Source organism: Saccoglossus kowalevskii, chromosome 10 (assembly GCF_978046115.1).
Source record: "Saccoglossus kowalevskii chromosome 10, keSacKowa6.1, whole genome shotgun sequence".
NCBI classification, from domain to species: Eukaryota; Metazoa; Hemichordata; class Enteropneusta; family Harrimaniidae; genus Saccoglossus; species Saccoglossus kowalevskii.
The window spans coordinates 9,354,753-9,369,592 of NC_140650.1; the positions used below are offsets into that span (position 1 = coordinate 9,354,753).

General features: G+C 36.2%; 1 protein-coding gene across 1 annotated transcript in view; it reads left to right on the top strand.

The window, feature by feature from the left end:
- Window positions 1–8,710: 8,710 nt before the first annotated feature.
- LOC100375775 (uncharacterized) overlaps window positions 8,711–14,840 on the top strand; it is a 64,928-nt gene continuing 58,798 nt past the window's right edge. The window contains exon 1 of the mRNA XM_085504222.1: window positions 8,711–12,446. Within this exon, the coding sequence (XP_085360348.1) occupies window positions 8,843–12,446 (3,604 nt within the window). The 5' untranslated portion in view covers window positions 8,711–8,842. The remainder of the gene's footprint in view (window positions 12,447–14,840) is intronic.

The following is a 14,840-nucleotide window of genomic DNA, read 5'->3' on the forward strand; positions in this document are numbered from 1 at the left end:
GATGTGCATCAATAACCCGGAATGTCTAATGTATGTACCAAGTTTGAACGAAATCCATCCATAAATGCTTGATATTTGATGATTTTTTAGCACAAAAATGACCACCATTCGGCCATTTTGAAGACTATCATCAAACCAATATATCTGTCTATCTATGACATGATGTATAATGAATATTTAAAATTTGAACATAATCAGTCGAAACAAGTCGGAGATATGGGTCTAGAAGCCCATTCATTAAAACAAAATGGCCGCCAGACAGATATTTTAAGTTCGATCTGAAAAATAAATGATGTGCATCGGAAACCTGTAATGTCTAATATATGTACCAAGTTTGAACGAAATCCATCCATAAATGCCAGAAACGCTTGATATTTGATGATTATTTAGCACAAAAATGGCCACCATTTGGCCATTTTGAATAGGATCGTCAAACCAATATATCTGTCTATCTATGGCATGATGTATAATGAATATTTAAAATTTTAACATAATCAGTGAAAGCAAGTCAGACATATGGCATGAGAACCACATTCATTAAAACAAAATGGCTGCCAGTCGGCCATTTTGAATCTAATCTGAAAAACAAAATTATTTGCTTCAAGGTCCCATAATGTATATACCAAGTTTGAACAAAATCCATCTGTAAACAGCCGAGAAATGCTTGATTTTTATGATTTTTTAGCACAAAAATGGCCGCCATGCGGCCATCCTGAATCAGATCGTGAAACAAATTGACGTGCATATGTATAATATCATGTATGATGTATGTGTGAAGTTTGATTGTGATTGGTTCAGGCATTTCTAAGATACAGGTCCGGACGCACGCATGGACGCACGCACGGACACACAGGTGTCAAAACATAAGTCCTCGTTTTCGGACTGTGTCTGAACGGGGACTAAAAAAAGTCTGGCCTAATCAGGGGTGACTGTTAAATGTGCAATTGTTTTACATTTCTTCCAGCTGTAACAATTGACATTCATCTTCTTTCAAATTCTCCAAAAATCAGGATATAATTTTTTTTTCTGTGCAACTCTTCCAGATTTCAGTGGTCCATCCTTAAGACAACAATCTATACAAAAATGGCAGCTAGCAATGCGTTCTTCACAAACTAGATCCGGGAAACACTAGAACTTAAATGTGAAAAACATTTTACCATCCAATTATTATTGAAAGTTAAAATTTCTCTGATTGGCTGGATATAATGATGTCATGAACTACTTACATATATAAATTGCACACACATTTTTTTAGCTCCGCTGTCGACTTTGTGGAGCAGAGCTTATCATATGAGTGAGTGCCCATGGCCGTCATATCATAAATACATTGATCTAATTTGCATATTTTTGGGAGGGTGTGGTCAGTATTGCCAAAAGCACATCTACTCGTGTCAAGGTGTAATCATACCAAATATGAATAAAATTTACATGGTGGTGGTAGAGATAACAGCAAATAACTGCATTTATCTAATTTGCATATTTTTGGAAGGGTGTGGTCATTACTGTCAGAAGCACATCTACTCGTTTCAAGGTGTGATCCTACCACATATGAACTAAATTGGCCCAATGGTTGCTGGGATAAGAGCAAATAATTGCATTGATCTAATTTGCATATTTTTGGGAGGGTGTGGTCATTATTGTCAAAATACATCTACTTGTGCCAATGTGTAATCCTACCAAATATGAATGAAATCGACACAGTGGTGGTAGAGATAGCAGCAAATAACTGCATTGATCTAATTTGCATATTTTGAGAGGGTGTGGGCATTACCGCCAAAAGCACATCTACTCGTGCCAAGATGTAGTCATACCAAATATGAATAAAATCGACACGGTGGTGGCGGTGCAGCAAATAACTGCATTGATCTAATTTACATATTTTTGGGAGGGTGTGGTCATTATTGCCAAAAGCACATCTACTCGTTCCAAGGTGTAATCATACCTGGAGATATTACCAGCACAGACAATTATCGCCCTATTGCAATAACATCTGTTTTGTCAAAAGTTTTTGAACATATATTACTCAAAAGGTGTGATAAGTTTTTTGAAACTACAGACAACCAGTTTGGTTTTAAAAAGAAGCATTCCACAGATCTCTGTATTCTGCTCTTAAAAGAAACCATTCGCCAGTATAATAGCCTTGGTAGCAGTGTATTTGTGTGTTTTCTTGACGCGTCCAAGGCGTTCGACAGAGTTAACCATTGGATGTTATTTAACAAGTGTATTGAACGTAATGTTCCAGCGTATATCATTCGTGTTCTTGTAAATTGGTATTGCAACCAGTTGTACTGTGTTAGATGGGGAAGTACTATCTCACAATTTTTTAATGTTTCCAATGGAGTTCGACAGGGAGGAGTAATGTCCCCAGCACTGTTTAGTATTTATATGGATAATCTCAGTGTATCACTCAATAGCATGCCTTGTGGCTGTCTTATTGGCGATAAAATTATAAACAATTTGAGCTACGCAGATGATATGTGTGTAATTGCGCCCTCTATTAAAGGTTTGCGCAAAATGTTACATATTTGTGAGTTATACGCTGAAGAGCATGACATTACCTACAACTCAACCAAGTCTAAATCTATGCATTTCTATGGTCGTAATTGCATGGACATTTACCCTCAACTGTATTTATATAATAATAATGTTGACTTTGTTGACCAGTTTAATTATCTAGGACATAAAATAGCTCGTGACCTGAAAGACGATGCGGACATTGATTGTCAGAAACGTTTATTCTGTGTGAGGGCAAACATTATGCTACGTAAATTTAAGAACTGCAGCAACGAAGTCAAACTTTTGGTATTTAAAACATTCTGTTCTAGTTTGTATTGCTGCCAATTATGGTGTATGTATAGAAAATCTACCGTTAATGCCCTTCGGGTCAGTTATAATAATGCTTTCCGTAAACTGTTGGGGTACGCCCGTGACTGTAGCGCAAGCACTATGTTCGTTGAAAACCGCACAAACACATTTACCAGTTTATATAGAAAGCTAATTTATGCTTTTATGGATCGATTACGAACATCAAACAATACACTTGTGTGTGCCCTTGCTCAATAGTGATGTGAGATGGAAGTCTACTTTAGTGCAGCATTGGACAAAGGTAGTCTACTGAGTTTAGTATAGTTTTCAAATCTGTATGGTTTGTCATTTTATTTTATTACATATTTGTTTGTCTGAAATAAAACCATAATAATAATAATACTAAATATGAATAAAATCGACACGGGAGATATAGCAGCAAATAACTGCATTGAATTAAATTGGCCCAATGGTTGCTGGGATAAGAGCAAATAACTGCATTGATCTAATTTGCATATTTTTGGGAGGGTGTGGTCATCACTGCCAAAAGCACATCCACTCGTGCCAATGTGTAATCCTACCAAATATGAATGAAATCGACTCAATGGTTGCTGCGATCAAAGGAAATAATTGGATTCAGCTAATTTGCATATTTTGGGGGTTGGGTGTGGTCATATTAATAATAACCGAAAAGATGATTTCCAATGATAAGGAAGCTATTTTGAAATTGGGTTCTGAGGTTCTGAAAAGTATATACCACCACTTATGTACTTTATGTTCGTTGAGAAAAAATAGACCATAATGAACACATAATATAAATAGTTGACTTATTACAGTGAACGAAAAAACAACTCAGCCAGCAGCATTGTAATATAACCACGGCTAGAACGGTTTCTAGTGACCGTGATATAACTAACTGCTTTGTAAACAAAATAACAATATTGATAGTTAATATGTAACAATTTGTAATGGTAAAATAAACGTGTACACTGACGCGTGAACAATGAAATTGAATAGCCATTTACATTTGAACGCTTACAAATTCTATGTGTATGAGACAGACTTTGCTCATCGCTAGCCGATCGCCGGGTGTCTTTCAGCGGCAAAAGTCTGGGACGAGTCTAGCCCTGCGTACAGTGCTGCATGCTGTGTGTACGGGGACGCGTTCGGTTGTTAGATGTTGATGTGGTGGGGGACATCTATCAACCGAACGCGTCCCCGTACACACAGCACTGTACGCAGGGCTAGGACGAGTCAAATGTACTTTAGTAGTAACTCACAGTACAAAATACACTGTCGCAGTGGCTCATAATAATCGCATCGACTGGAAATGTTGTCAAACAGGAACGTGACCTGGCCACCAACCAAGCACAATATTTGAAACTATTCATGGAAACCTAGGCAAAGGTTTTTAAAAATCGTTTTATTAATTCAGCGTGAATGCCATATTGTTGGAACAGCCACTATTACTTTCTGCAACGACATGCCATATAATATATCAGAGGAGTGCATGTACATTTCACTGTGGTGTTTGAGACCCGATTCTCCCGTTATATTTGTGACAAAATTGTATCTAGCCTACGCAAGATCCCGAAAATCACTAATACTTGTTTCCGGCCGATCCGCAGCGGCCGCTCAAATCATGTTTCGAATAAATACTAATTCAGCGTGAATGCCATATTGTTGGAACAGCCACTATTACTTTCTGCAACGACATGCCATATAATATATCAGAGGAGTGCATATACATTTCACTGTGGTGTTTGAGGCCCGATTCTCCCGTTGTAGTCGCAGGTTTGTCACCGAATTTGTGACAAAATTGTGTCTAGCCTACGCAAGATGTCGTTCAGTCCAGAAATCAACGCTCCGAAACCCCGAAAATCACTAATACTCGTTTCCGGCCGATCAGCAGCGGCCGCTCAAATCATGTTTCGAATAAATACTCACTGTAACCTACTTTTAGTTGTCACTTACTTTTAGGATTTACGATATCTCTCCATTGCAGTCCAAAGTTTCCAACAAACTTCAGAGATTGACCAGTCGTAAGTAAATGATGCAACGAGAAAGCCTCATCAGTCGCAAGTGATGATAATGATTGAGACTTGATATCTTACGTCGCGAAACGAAGTTGCCGAACGGGGGCGCTATAGTGTTCAAAACAAAAACTATAACTTTACAGTAAGTCTCAGAAGTTTTTACTTAGCCTGACACCTGTGTAAGATTCCCATTTCAAAGGTGATTTTCTGCAGTACGCGAGGCGTGATAATGTAAAAGTAGTTTACTATTACCCAAATTTGAAGCCAAGGAAAATAATTTACAAAAAACTTTTGCACATCAGATCCTATCAAATACTTAAATAATTAGTCTGAGGTCATGATCGCGTCTTCCCCCGCGCCTTTCCCACGCAAGACCACAGTCAGCTTGCGTACACATGAAAATAGATAATAACACCTCTTTACATGAAGAACATACAACACTTTCCCGTAAGATTTTATTTTATTGAAAAAACAAACAAAAACAAAACATAAACAAGGGACTGATCCAAGTCTAGTATTCGCTGCCCGGTAATACTGACTTTGAAACGTTACAAGACCCTGTGGTACAAATCTTTTACAAAATCGTTTATTCATAAAATTACTGTATTTCCCTTACTCTAATATCTTATCTTAATATCGCTTATCTGACAAAAACATTTTTTCACCTGATCCTCTCACTAGAACAATTTTGTCTTTCAAATGTTGTCAACATTTTGGTGATTTCATCTTAGTTTATTACTTTTAATACCTTTAATTATTATGTGTATTTTAATGACCATTTTCATTCCCCTAGGGAATGAGTAGAAGTCATAAAGTTATTAATATAGATTCGCCCAGAGTAAGTCCATGCCATCGAGATTCAAAAGCCAACTGTTTAGTCAAAACCCAAGCAGTTAGTAATTTGCCAGGGAGTTTGCGAATTTCCCGCCACAATACTTCTGAGACTTGCAGTAAGGCCAAAAAAAAAAACTTATGTTGCCCTCAAGTCGGAAAATTGAAAAATTAGGTCGGTCGTTCGAATTTTTTTTTTTAAACTCTGAAAACTAAGGTTATCGTAGATAGCCGAGGTATATGGACTTCATAGTATTCGGAACATGTCAGAGATATACAGATCAACCCGAGGTTCAAAGTCGCCACTTATCCCCCGGGGACCCTGGGGATCAAACAACAGTCCGAGAACGTTAATTTTTAGAGGAAACACTTTTTTACTGCTTAAAATAATGAGTTTTTAATATCTGGGCCTATTAAAAAAAACAAAACAAAAAAAACCGCTACCCGATATTTCATATTTTTCGCTGTCGCTGAAGGCAACAAAAATCAATTTTTTGTTTGGCCTAATATTATAATGGTCGTATAGTTTGTTCAGTAATTTTCCCGCTCATTATTGTTACCAGTGTTATTGCATGTGTAAGCACAGGGAGCCCAGGAACTATTATAAACTACACGCCTAGATTGTTTATACATACGATACAAGCCGATATCCCCTCCATACACGTTAGGCATACAATTAATTACAATTCCTGGCCTCCCTCAGACTGATGTAGTGCAAAATGCGAACTTTGCGATGGGTTGTGTATCCTTTCCATCTGAAAGTCATTAGGAAATCAAATAAAAGGAAATAAGTATGGCGGACGAATTCCTTTTCTTTCTTGTCTCTCCTTACCTTATAATTAATGATCCCAGGTAGTCAGTTTATTTTTCTGTAATATATTTCTGTTTAAACGTCAACTTTGTTTTTAGTCGTAGATTTCAATTAAAAAATGTCAAAATTTTGGAAAAAAATCCGCGTTTGTTTTGTGACAAGCAAAACTCTATAAATCTACTACGAAGTCACCAATCTGAAAACGAACACCGAATATAGATAGAAAAGATTCCGTAAGACTACCACACAATAAATGATTGTCACGTGTTTTAAGCCAGAATACAGATCATAGCTATCCCGAGTGATTCCGAAGATACACGCAATAACCGAATAGCCATGTAAAGTTGACGAAGATCGTAAGAACAACTTCGAGAATAAGGCACATTCTTCTCAGCTTCATTGGTATGCATAATTTTGATCTAAAATTGCATATAACATCATAGCAAAATTTCACAGAAGAAAGTATTAAATATACAAACCAACAAAATCAGACCACCAAAAATTCAAAGCTACTATAAACCGAGACGTTTCACGTGCTACGTACAGTCATTATTAGTACATTATCTAATTTTTTTGCAATAACGCGTTTAAAAATGAGGTACAGATATGCTCAAATATTTCATAACAATAACTATGGTGTGGGATGCCCGGAACTGAAATGAAATCCAAAATATCATTCTACTTTTATTATAAAAACAAAGTAAACTAAATATTTCAAGATGGGGGCGCTAATCAAACCAACTCATCGGTGGATATAAATCGCCCGCATGATTTTCTCTTTTGTTTTCGGACCAGGAACATCCGATTTGCGCGATCGTGATTATCATTAATGCAATCGAGGCTCTAAACAAAACATGTAATCATATTGATGTTTTTTCCCGCCAATTTCATTTAAGTTTACAAAAACATGATTGGAAATATATGTTTACATGCCGCCAGCTAAAATGGCAAACGGATATTTGCACTTCGTTCAGTGCGCGAGCCGGGCCGTCTGTAGTCTGTCTCGCCGCCATCTTTAACTACGACAATCACAGTCCAAGTCATACTAATTAATGAATCATGATTGGAGAAGAAAACGCGGGCTCTAACGATATCATCAAATTGTATTTTCGCCCTCTTTAGTTTAGCCAAAGACATGTCTTTGTTTTAGCATTAAAAATTCATATGGATTTCGCGTTTAAAAATGATTCATCTCCAGAGACCGCCGAATAGTGGTTCATTTTAGTGACGAGTCGTCGCGCACTTGCTCTAAGCTGCAAGTACCACACCCATTCCCCGAACTACAAATAGATTTACTTAGTACATTTTTACATTTTCGAATCTGCCATAAGAGGGCGCAAAAGAACATTATACTATATACTATTGGAGTTTTCACCAGTCGTATTGTTTCAGTCCCCTCCAATGTGTTAACATTATCGCGAAATGATTTAATCAATAAATTGAATGACGTAATCGTCATGGTCCGAAGTATTTCTTGTACGTGTACACATAACATATCATTCCCGTCATCGTACGCACGAGTATTTTCTTAGATCATCAGCGGTACACGATATACCAATGATTTCAATGGTCTGTGATTACAAGTGTTAATTTTTAATCAAAATAAATACACCAGGGCAAAATACTGACAAAAACTTCGGAAAACAAATGCATATGCACGATCGTAAAAGCTAAATATAGAAACGGGAGGATACTGAACACGAGAATTATGAACAACTAGAAACATACAGCTGTTTTAAATTAAATCACTGTTTATTTATGTTTATCTATCGGCGATACTTCCTTCAAAAACATATATAAGTTTCCTTTCCCGCCTTTTTTTTTGATAAGCATAGTACATAAAACACATACATGCTTGTACTCGGGGCAGAAACGTGCAATTTGTTTTATACATATGCTTCGGCAAATCCGCCAAATTACTGACCTTTTTAATTGGATTGTGACGTCATCGACACTTTATTTATCTGTGCTTATGTTTGATTGGAATTGATGGCTGTTCAATTAAGCTTGCGTACCCCTAAAATATTTATAATATTTGTCCGTATTAGTCACAGACTCTTTATTATAAAATCACAGCAATAATTTCATGTTACCATAAAGTTCATTTTTATGTACAAGATTAGTTATTTGAAACTATTCATGGAAACCTAAGTAATTTTTAAAAAAAATTGTTTTAATAATTCAGAGCGTGGATGCCATATTGTTGGAACAGCCACTATTACTTTCTGCAAAGACATGCCAAGAAATATATCAGAGGAGTGCATGTACATTTCACTGTGGTGTTTGAGGCCCGATTCTCTCGTTGTAGTCGCAGGTTTGTCACCGAATTTGTGACAAAATTGTATCTAGTCCATGCAAGATGTCGTTTAGTCCAGAAATGGAACCCACCGACTGTCACGATTATTCGAATGCCAGCGGGGAAATTTCTGATGCAGGCACTCCGGGCAAGTTCCGACCGCTTGGAAGTTTTGACCAAGTTGGCGATGTTTTAGCGGCTGAGAAGCAGAACGGCGTCGACAAAGCCCCGGAAGAGGAATGCACGTCTGCCGCACTAGCTGTAGATGCACCAGAAAGTGATGATCGTCCTCAGACAAACGGAGAAGTCGAGGAAAAGGATGCCGAACAAAAGGATGTACACGAACAAGTTGAGGCCAGTGTAGCAACCATTGAGGCCGAACCAAGGCAGCAACTTGAAGATAAGATATCGGATGAGAGCCATGTCGAGGGGGCCAAAGAGGTAGGTGTAGACGTTGGTGATCTTGTCAATTCTTCCCCAGACGAAAAACAAAAAGGGGAAGGTAAAGTTGTTGAGGAGATTGTGGTTGACATGGAAACGGAACCAAAGGCCATGGCGCCGCCAGAAAATGGAACCCCACAGCAAAATGAAGCGACTGCAAAAAAGGCCAAGCGTAGAAGCTTTTTGGAGTCACTACATTTCCCGAAGTTTGACTTCTCACCAGGTCGTAGTAAACAGCATAGCATGGCCACCCAAACACCACATAACGATAAGGAGAGGGAGAAGGAATACAAGAAGGCTAAGGTTTTCAAAGAAAAGAAACCGAAAGAAAAAAAACAAAAACACAAGGATAAGAAAACGAAAAGCAGTGAACCCAAATCACCCGTCACATCAGAACCTGATACAGAGAAAAAAGATCTGGATGAAACAGATGAGGGAAAAAACAATGTTGATAGCAAAGATCTTTGTAAAGAAGAAGAGCCTGTAGAAGTTGCTAAGACAACAGATGATGAACCAGTATCATTGAATAATAAAGAGGAAGATATTTCTGCAATTGAATGGGATTTGGAAAAACAAATGAGGCTAGTTGAAGAAGAGTTTGCAAAACTAGATGAAGTCGCGGGAGACTTTTGTTTGGATGATGAACAAAGCAATGACGCACTCGCTACTACCCCAGAAAAAGATGATCAACCTACTCACATGGTGACGTTTGATGACAAAAAACCAGCAGAGGATGACGTCCCCAAAGACAAGTCTGTGCAGTTTCAGAAGCCAGAAGGTGGTGATGATGAAATTATCATGGCTGTTGTCGTGGAAAGAGAAATCATCCAGCCTGAGATGGCTCAAGTGCAGATTGAAAAACATGATACCTCCTCAACTAGTAGCATTAGTTCTGAGGAGAATAAAGAGACACCAGAGGTCACAATCAATGTTGAGGATACAGATGAAGATAAACAAAAGCCAGACACAGAGCCAGAAGCTGTAATAGTGGTACCTAGTACTAGCGATGTGAAAGCCACAGACTCATCAAAGGAGAAAATAAAAGAAGACAAGGGTAAAAAAAAGGAGAAGAAAGAAAAACAAAAGAAAATTCTGAAATCCAAGGATAGGAATAAAGATAAAAAGACAACCACTGAAACTGGTTTGGTAGTGGTTGGAAAAGATGAGAGGCCAATATCTGTGTCTAGTATCAGTACGGATGATACAAAAGAATCTAACACATCAAAAGAAGGTACATTAGAGAAAGGGAAGAAGAAGAAGGAAAAAGCAGTGAAAAAAAAGACACCGAAAGAGGAAAAGAAAAAGAAAGACAAAAAAGAAAAGGATGATAAGAAAGTGAAGGCACCTGTAAAAGAGGAGGCATCACATAGCAGTAAAGAGTCTGGAGAAACCAAGGAAGATCTTCCAAAGCCTGTTAAAGTACAAAAACGAGAGAAAAAGAAACCATCCAAGGAGAAAGAAAAAAATAGGAAATCTGTAATAGAAACTGGTTTGGTAGTAGTGGAAGTACCCAGTAAAGTGAGTGACGATCAAGTAGTATCATCAGGACGCATTGAAGCACCCAGTGACCAAGAAAATGTAGTAAGTGAGCCACAAAAGTGTGAGGAAGAAAACGTTATTGCTGTAGTCAGTCCAGATAAGGTAGATGAACAGGAAAAAATAGACGTCAGTGATCCAGAAAAAACTGCAGTAGTCGGTCCGGATGAGGTTGATAACCAGGAAAAAGCTGAGGTCAGGGAGCCAGAAAAAACGGAGGATGATAGCATTATTGCAGTAGTCATTCCAGATGAGATTGATGACCAGGAAAATATGGAAGTTTATGAGCCAGAAAAATTTGAGGAAGAGAAAATTATTGCCATAGTCCATCCGGAAGGAGTTGATGAACTAGAGAAAGTAGAAATCAGTGAGCCAGAAAAACCTGATGAAGAGAACCTTATTGCAACAGTTAGTCCAGATGAGGTTGATGACCAGGAAAAAGTGGATATCATTGAGCCCGAACAACTGGAAATCAGTGATCCAGAAAAACTGGAAATCAGTGAGCCAGAAAAACTGGAAATCAGTGAGCCAGAAGAAAACGTAATTGCAGTAGTAAGTCCGGAGGAAGTTGAAGACTTGAAGGAAATTGGTGAGCCGGAAAAAGAAGAAGCTGCAATTAAAGTAGTAAGTCCAGAGATTGACCAGGAAATAGTTGAAAAAGAAGAGCCAGAAAAAGTAGAAGTATTGCCAGTTAAAGTGGAAAAAGAAAAAAGAAAAATCAAGATACACAAAAAAAAGCACAAAGAAGAAAAGAAAAAAAATAAAGAAGAAAAGACGAAACCAAAAGAAGAAGAGAAAAAACCAAAAGAAGTTATTGAAACAGGGTTGGTTGTGGTCGATGAAGGTGGTCGACCTTTATCAATTACCAGTATTAATTCTGAAGAAATTACAGAGCATGATACAACAAAGGAGAGTCCAGATGCTGAAAAAGAGGAAAAACATAAAGAAAGCCCCAAAAAGAAAACAAAGGAAGGCAAAAAGGATAAAAAAGATAAGGCAGAGAAGAAAAAGAAGAGAAAATCACAACAAGATGACAAAGAGCAGGAAATTACAATAAAAAAAGAAATTATTGTAAAAGCAGAGGTTGAAGTTGAACCCAGTGAAGAACAGAAAAAAGAGAAACACAAAAAAATAGAAGCGAAAACTGAAAAGAAATCTCCAGATAAAAAAGAAGAAAAGAAAGGGAAAAAGAGGAAAGATAAGGAGCAAGCAACAAGTGAAAAAACTGAACATGGAAAAAGAAGAAAAGCCGAAAAAGACACACCAAAGAAGAAAAAAGATTCGTCATGGAAACTGAAACACAAAGAGAAGAGAAAAGCTGAAAAAAGTGCAGATGCTGAAAACCCAGCTTCACCAACATCTCCTACAAGCATCAGCAGCTTTGAAGATCCAGACGCTACCAAATCCGATGTTGACACCACACGATCTGACGATGAACTACGACCTCTAAGTATAACCAGCTTCTCCAGTGATACAGATCAGCCAACCACAGATGGGGAAACCTCACGTCCTGTAAGCCATGTGACTGTGCCTGAGGGTGGGGACCATCTTGTGAGTCCAGATGGAAGCCAGCCTGGAACTTGTAGCGACGATATTGAAATACGACCTCTCAGCCCGATCTCTATCTCTTCAGATTCATCAGTCCGTCCTGCTAGTCAAGTTATCACTGATGAGGAACTCAAAAAACCAGGTTAGCACATTTTTTTAAAATATAAAACTAATTATTTTTACTAATTTTGTAATTAATTCTTGTTTTTCCCAAGATTAGCGTATTTGCTCTGCTAGTACAGCTTGGTCTTACATAAATGACTGAGATATGCGTCTATACTCAGAATAAGTCATATTGTAATGACCCAGAATGCAATATATGCAAATTATTATTTATGTGCACTTCTATTGGAGTTGTATTTCTAATAGAACAAATATGGTAACATGATATAAACACTGATCTGATTTTATTTAAAAACAAAAGTTTGAAAATCTGTTTAAATAATAACACCTTTTTGTGTGAAAGTTATATGCCTACACTTCTTAGCATCATGATTGGTAGAATGATATATTTTAAATGTTACTATAGCAACCAATCTATTTGTGAATATTGTCAGACTTGGGTTCATATATGTTCCAAATATGTAGGATATATGTAGAACTTTTACACATAACTTTTTTTTTGGTTTCTGTCAGTTTTATAATAATTATTATGAGATTTGAAAGTATGAGGTTGACTGGTAACTTCTAAAAGTCAACGCACTTTACTGTCAGCAATGCTCTGGTCTGTCCATCTGTTTAAGTTAAGGTCCTTTAACTTAATAGATAAATTGAAGTTTGATTGTTTATTCATTTATAGTTTAGCTAGATGAGGTAGTTAGTTAATTTGCATAATTAATTTTAATAGCCATTTAAAAACTAAACTAAACTGTGACAAGGTATTCACCCTGTTTTTGATTGCAAAATATTTTTCAGATTACAGGTAAATTAACGCTTTGAAAATCATAATTTTTCTGTTCTGTTCTGCATATTTTTTTATAATCGTTTTCATAATTTTTAACCACATACATTGTAGTCATAGGTTTTTTTTGGCCACATCTGTATCATAAATTTTAAAAACAAAATATGAAAAAAATCCTGCAGGTTTAATTTATAAAATGTGATAAAAGTTCAAAGGTTAAAAAAAGGCAACAAAACAAAGATGATTGTGGGTAGTTACAGTTTGTATTAAAACTAAAAATTCAAATGATAATATTGTTTTCACACTGGACATATAATAACCCTAGATTTATGTTAATGCTATCCAGTTAACAACTAACCAATCACATTGGGTTGTTGCAAGACTAATTATTCATGCAGTTGGTATGAGAAGATTAAAATAACATAAGGTATTAACACATTGCAGGAAAAATATCATTTTATCAATGTTTTTTTTTTGGAAATGATTTTTTCGCAATTTGTTCATTCAAATTGTATATGGTAAATAAATTACAGTGTACAAATACAATATTTTTTTGGGGTAAAATCAGATATTATATTGTAAATACATTGTAATTATGTCAACAATTAAATATGAGCTTGTTTTTAAAACAATGACAAATTATGTCAGTTTTATTCCAAAATAAATGTAATCGCATGGCCATTGTAAATTTTCAACACTTTTTCTCAAAATTACTGTGATTTCAAAAATTTTATTTGTGCACATTCATGAAAGTCACTAAATATGCTTACTTGTGTTAGGGGCCTCAATGAAATATTCACTGCTACAATGTTCAACTTTTTTCCCCAAAAAATTGTTGTTTAGATTGTTAGGTCATTATTAGTAGTTCTGGTTTTCACAATCATAAGCATAAAATGGAAAAATTTGATCAAAATCCATCTGTAGTATTTCATTCTATCAGTTTGGTTTAACATTAACATTAAAGAAAATTACTGAAAAAGTACAAAAATTTACATAAAATTTTTTGAAGATAGAGTGAGTTGCCATTAGTTCCCAATATTGATGGCAGCTCCCTAAGTTATATTACAATACTTACTAGTCTCCTCAAGTAGGTGTTAATACTTTCTGCTCAAGTGATTTTGTAGGAGATGTGTAAACAGTTTATTGAACACTATAAACTAGACCATTAGTTATATTACATAATGCCCTGCAGAAATAATGATGTTATTTTTGTAATAGGTTTCTGTCAGAATTTTTGAAAAAACAAAAGTAATTTTTATGAAAAATTGAAATAAAAGCATATTTAAAAAAAAAATGTACACCTGCAAGTTTGGAAAACAAATTGACTAGAATGACTTTTTTTCTGGATTTTTGGCTGTAATTTACCAGGAAATTTATTGCTTTTTGAACAAATTACTGAGTCATACAGAGACTTTGCAGTGGCTGTTTGATTCATAACCAGGCAAAGTTGTTTACAGTTGTGTATATGTCATGTAAGGCCATTGTTACTTCCAAACAACAGTCTGTATAAAAAAAAAGTTATAATGTACTAATCTACTAACTTGATTGTAGTTGCATTGTTTTTGTTTACCGTATTTGATCTATTAGAACTGCATCTGCAATAAAAGTGCATATGGACTAAAAATTGCATTGCAG